The sequence below is a fragment of the Nannochloropsis gaditana genome (assembly GCF_000240725.1).
Source record: "Nannochloropsis gaditana CCMP526 unplaced genomic scaffold scaffold1154, whole genome shotgun sequence".
Lineage (NCBI taxonomy): Eukaryota > Eustigmatophyceae > Eustigmatales > Monodopsidaceae > Microchloropsis > Microchloropsis gaditana.
In genome coordinates, this window is record NW_005802799.1 from 1 (window position 1) to 5,850 (window position 5,850).

At 50.8% G+C, this 5,850-nt stretch overlaps 2 protein-coding genes across 2 annotated transcripts; both read left to right on the forward strand.

Moving 5' to 3' along the window:
• Positions 1–84: 84 nt before the first annotated feature.
• Positions 85–763, forward strand: NGA_0706500 (purple acid phosphatase; the record flags this gene model as incomplete). Its single annotated transcript, XM_005852478.1, has 2 exons — positions 85–459; positions 575–763. 2 exons carry the CDS (start codon positions 85–87, stop codon positions 761–763), a joined length of 564 nt encoding a protein of 187 aa, XP_005852540.1.
• Positions 764–4,291: 3,528 nt separating this feature from the next.
• Positions 4,292–5,638, forward strand: NGA_0706600 (uncharacterized protein; the record flags this gene model as incomplete). The annotated part of the gene is made up of 3 exons (XM_005852479.1): positions 4,292–4,567; positions 4,674–4,873; positions 5,089–5,638. Coding segments are annotated over 3 exons (1,026 nt in total), but the record flags the coding sequence as incomplete, so codon positions are not given.
• Positions 5,639–5,850: the final 212 nt, after the last annotated feature.

The window sequence follows — 5,850 nt, forward strand, 5'->3', positions numbered from 1 at the left end:
TGCATGCATTGACAGTGATCCTTCTCCCCGCATACAATGCGAAAATATTTTGGCGAGCAGCCCTTCGCAGAGCAACGCCCCATGATGACGCTGGCAGGCAATCACGAGATTGAGTTTGACAACACGACTGGCGTGGCCACTGGCTTCCAGGCCTACATCAACCGGTACCGCATGCCGGAAGTGCGTCCGACAGAGATCAATTGCCCTTTTGAATTCACCGATTTCTGCGCGCCTTCCGTGTATTTCAGCTGCTATGATTATGGCAATGCTTACTACTCCTTCGATGCGGCTACGGTGCATGTCATCATGCTTAGCAGCTATACCTACATTAATGAGTCTACGCCCCAGTACAACTGGCTCGTCAAAGACTTGGCCAGTGTCAATCGAAGGAAGACGCCCTGGGTGGTGGTGATGACCCACTCCCCTATGTACAACAGCAATCAGGCCCACCAAAATGAGGTACGCATTACTAGGGGATGGGTCGTCTAAGTGCTTTTCAAGCACCTTATTGTGCGCATCTCTCTCATATAGAGGATTCCAACCAGCCTTTCTTATTTTACGTCGCCACCCATAGGCTCAGTCTATCGCCATGAAAGCTGCCATCGAGCCTTTGTTGATGCAGTACAAGGTGAACATCGTCATCGCCGGCCACGTGCATGCCTATGAACGCACCTATCCAGTCTACCAGAACGTTGTTGATTACAAAGACGGCATCACCTACATCGTGGCAGGTGACGCGGCCAACCGGGAGGTGAGTCGATAAGTGCGATGAGGTGTCCTGGATGAGGGAGGCGCTCCAACAGAGTGCGACCGCGTCGTTTGCCCTCTCCTTCATTTGACCTCAACCTGATCCTCATCTCTCTCATCGTGGGTCTTCTCTCTGGTGACTGTCAAACAGGGCCATGCATCCGAATACATCAGCCCCATTCCCTCTTGGAGCGCTGTGCGGAATGGGACGCAGTACGGTCACGGTACGTGCGCTCCTCCGAGTTCACACTTATTGGCACCGAGGTCGGAGGGGTAACCTAGTTTGCATGTCAACGATTGTATGAAAGCATTGTCCCTTTGGATGCTTTTCTGAGTCTCATGATTGTCCATTTTGCTCATTGATACACCTATGCTCTCCACCCGTTGCTCAGGGAAGATGACCTTCCACAACGATCGACGCATGACGTGGGCCTGGTACCGCAATCTCGACGGAGAAAAGATTCTTCGGGATGAGATCAAGATATGCAACACGGCCAAGGGTCTGCCTGTCAGCTGTGGCAAGATTAATGCCAAGAGAACCAAGCTCAGCAAGTTCAACCCAGGACGCGCGCTGGCCCCGGACCTGCATAGTACTGAGCCGGTGGAAGCCACCACGGCGACGAAAGCTGTCAAAGCGTAGGATTACGACCGGGTCTCCATACTTATATAGCCCCGCCGCAATAGGAGACTTCTCACGTGTCGTCACGGTGGTATTTAAAAGCGTCGACGATGGCAGAGGGGAATTCGCCCTAGTCTTACTTCTATGTCTCACTCTCATCCTCGGTTATACTCGTGTACCCTACCCGAGACACGGATCCTCCAGCATGCAGCTTTCAGGTATCCATGACACTTTTTATGATTATTTGACCTGAACAGATGTAGGGCACAAAAGCCGTGCACTTCGACCTTGCGTAGAGGTATGGCGTAGTCTGTATTGAAAGTAAACATTATTTTGGGGCTTGAGACAAAATCTTAGGGTGAAAGAAGCGGGTACGAAGGCGATCATTGACCGGCAAAGCACGTGAATTGGCGGATTGCAAGATTTGCCTATCTCAAAAGCTTAGGGTCAATCGAAATGCGTGCTCCGACACACACTCGTTTCCTCCCGGGAATTATTTCTTTTCCAGGACACAGCGCTTTCAAGCTCGTTTATCGAACATTTGTGTGCTTCCAATTACAGAACAAGACTGGTAACACTTTCGATCCATGTCCTACACAACTTCTCTTGGTCAAGTACTTTGCTTCCTTCCCTCCCCCTCCGATTCCCCCGGCCCTTCCTCCAGGCCGTCGCATGGTCAAGCGGGGCCCATATTCAAATCCCTGCCCTGCTTTCTTCTCGCCCTTCCCATTCTTTCCATTCAGCCCTGTCCATTCTCCCGGCCTCCGCCGATACCTTCCTCCTAATCACTGTCCACCAGTATCACCTCCAGGCTTTTTCTCTTCCCCCTGCACCCTCCATGCTCCCTTTCCCCCTGAATCGCGGCTTTCCTTCCCGTGTCCTTCTCTCGTTGCCCCTTCACATTTCGACCTATCTTTTCACCGAATCCTCCTTCCTTCTCAGCCCCCGCTTTTCCAGCTTCTTTTCCTGAATTTCTTCTTTCTTCTCCTTGATCCTCCTCCCTCGGTGGTAGGTTTTTACATTCCTCCTTCTTGGCTCGTCCTGTCCGAGGCCGGCATTCCCCCAGCCTACGCCCCCGACCGGGCCATTTTCCTCGACCGCTTTCGGTAATCCTTCGATTTTTTGGGGATACCACCTCGGGTTCGTGTGAAAATTCCATGGTATGCTTACGATACGGAAACGAGTCGGAGGCAGGGTAAAGTAGGTGGTTATCGATATAAATAAGCAGCACGAATGGCATGTAAAGTGCATTGCACAGAAAATATTTAAAGGTCTTGAGACAAAAGAGCTCTTTTGTAAAACACACGTGGTATATACGCTGACAGGAAGAACATCAGGTAAACTCTCGCATATAAGTTATCGGTAAAAGGGGGCCTACCTGCATCTCATGCTGAAATCGACACCCAATACCTGAAGGACAAGGACGTTTACTTTTCCTTTTTCTCGGTCTCTGTACGGTTTGCGAGCTTCTGCTTCGGCCATGACGCACCATCTTGCCTTTTCGGCGCCACTGTAAGCGCGTGAAAGGATTGAGGAGAAATATATTGGAAGGTGTGAGTTTCAGCGGGACAATAGAAAGTCAAACATAAAGCCCACGAATGACTCTTGAACCTCCAGGCACGTTATAGATCCCAGCAAATCCGTATTGTATCGACAGCTGGCTGTGGTAATTTGGCTATTCGCAAAGCTTTCGTAATGCGCACGGTACGCAGACGCGGTGTAGTACCAGCTGCGAGGAATAACCTCCTGCCTTCGTATAGTATTTCCCCCCCCCAAAACAAATAAGCCGAGTTCCCGTCCTACAGATGTAGTATATGGATACCTTATGGCACTTCCAAGTTTGAAGAGGTCATGCTATGGAATAAGAAACATGAACGGTCTTGCTGGGTACTATCTTCTGAAAGGACTGTTGTCTATTCATCAATAGCAGTGCCCAATAATGAATGGTGTAACTCAAATGGCGACATAAAAATGGCTTAGAGCGCAAGGGTTTGGAAAATATATTGGCCGTTTGTGATTGACTTCAAGTCGAAAATAAGGAATCACAGTCTCCCTAATGTACAGTAATCATTCTAGAAGCGAAAATAGCGCGATCAAAGAATGTTGCAACATAATTGTACCAGAGAAAGAGTGAAGCGGTACTTCCTGGCTCTAACATTTAATGATAATATTCCAAAACACTTTTGCGCACGCGTCGACTGAATTCTTAGATTTTAATCTTCGTTATTCCACTAATGTGTCGTCTCCATTTGCTTGCTCGAATCGAGTCATCCTTGGAGAAAAAGCTACAAATTATGTGTAAATTTCCTTTCTTGTACATTGTTTGTAATATCATCAGTTGTGGGACATGGCACCTGCGCGCTCATGAGAAAAAATGTGGGGAGGCCTATACGCACAAAAGCAAGTTTGCTCATGACGTGTCGATCGTGTAGAAGATCCTTTTGCACTTTCGGCTCGCTAGTTGCACTAGTCTGAGCGAGATATGCCTCTCCCTAGGCTCTTTTGATTAATTGTAAGCAATGATACAATGGAGGTAATGCTTTTTGTTGGTTAAAATTTTGAAAATGGGCCATTCGCCCATGGTTGCAGATAAGTGAGGTCCTACACGTTTGTTTCATAAGCATTCCCCCCCCAAAAAAATAATTTTCGTCTTCAAAACCAGCAAAGGTAGAAATTAAGAAGCCAAATGTACATAGTACATCTTGAAAGTCGAACCGCATCGTCAAAGCACGGAAAAAGAGACTGGATACGGCCTTTTTTTTTTGTGTAGGCCGACCAGCAGGTCAACGGCAACAACGGCGCCTGAAACCGTTACCACACAGGTTCTAGCTCCATGCACACTCTTATATCGCGAGGACGCAAAACTATCGCCCTACTAATCGATTTCTATATGCGTGCTGGTTCATTACATGTTTATTTTGTAGACCCTTTGACCTTGTCCATCCGTATTCCCATCTTGCCCATCCGAACTCCTTTCCACCCTCAGGGCGACTTGGGCAACGGAAGATCACCCAACCATTGCCTGGTCAGCTTCCTGGGCCCCTTCACCTTAATCAAAGTCCTGCCTCACTGTCGAGTCTAAGGACCATACTTAACTGCATTCCGCGTGGATCCATGTTGCGCCTACCTCATTGGGCAGGTATTGCTTTATGGGCCGCCATGGGCTTGGCGTGGCTCGGGCCCCCGGCCCAGGCTCAAAATGTGAGTATCGGAGCTCACCACAAACCCTGATTCTCATGTATGTGCTTTCTTTCGCTGGTCTCAGCCTTATCATCAACTCTCTTTCCCACCCTCCTCCTATTTGTAGTACGGAAGTGATTGTGCACTGACGGGATTAGGTATTTTTGAGTGTAAACGAGCCAGGAGGAGTAGCAGCACTGGCGCTAACAACGGGACAGTGGGTGTTCAATCTGGAGCCTCCACAGAAGCTCCCATCACGTCAAGCGATGCCGAAAACGAGTACGGGCGAGGGATGCTAATGACTCTCCGGAAAACAAATTGCGCCAAGTAAGGAGATACGGACTGCAATCGAAGAGAGGGATCTGGGGGGAAGGGATAGTGTCATCTTCACGCTATCATTTTTTTAGTTGTGAATAAGGCAGAGACTTTAAGGCAGGCATGTCTACTATGGCTTCCATTACCTCTGACTCCCTCGCCTCGCCGCCCTTTTTCCCCCTCGACCCCCCATGCTTCTTTCCTCCCCCTCTTTCTTTCCCTCTTAGGGACCCGTCCTGTCGGGCCACCGTCGAAAATCAGCTCACGAAGATGGGCTGTGAAGCTTTCACCTACTACCCAGCCATCCAAGCCATGGGTGCCGTGTGTTACGCCCCCGCCGTCTCCCCCCTGGAAGCGAAGAAGTTGACCCTGCAGTCCCTCCTTGGCATCCGGGCAGCCACCACCTACTTCTCTTCGGCCACGCTGGACATGAAAGTCCAAGTCGATCCTGGGAGGGACAACGACCCGACCTGGATCAACGCCGGATGGCAACGGGGGTCGTGGTGGCGACAGAACCGAAATCGGAATCGGAACCGAAACCGAAATCGAAACCGAAACCGAAACCGAAACCGTCCCCCGCTCTTTGCCCGTCCTCCACCGGCACCTGCCCCAGTACCTCCCCCTCCCCCTCCCCCTCCCCCTCCCCCTCCCGCTTCTCCTCCCGCGCCGTCTCCTGGCAACAACGTACAGCCCAGCCCCCCGAACCCCCCCCGGCCCCCGAAACCGCCCCGAATCCCAATATCTATAATTGGGGGAACGACCGGTCCAACCAGATGAGGGGCTTGGACATGAACCGCCAGCAGTGCAAGTCGCGAGGCACAGACGTGAACATTTTCGTGTTGGACACAGGTACGGCGGTGGGAAAGGGATGGGAGAGAGGGGCGGAATGGAGTAGGGAGGCATTCTTTCTGAGACGTAGGAAGAGGGCGACCGACCGCAAGGCAGGGAGGGAGGGAGGGAGGGGAGGGAGGGGAGGAGTGTCGGATGGT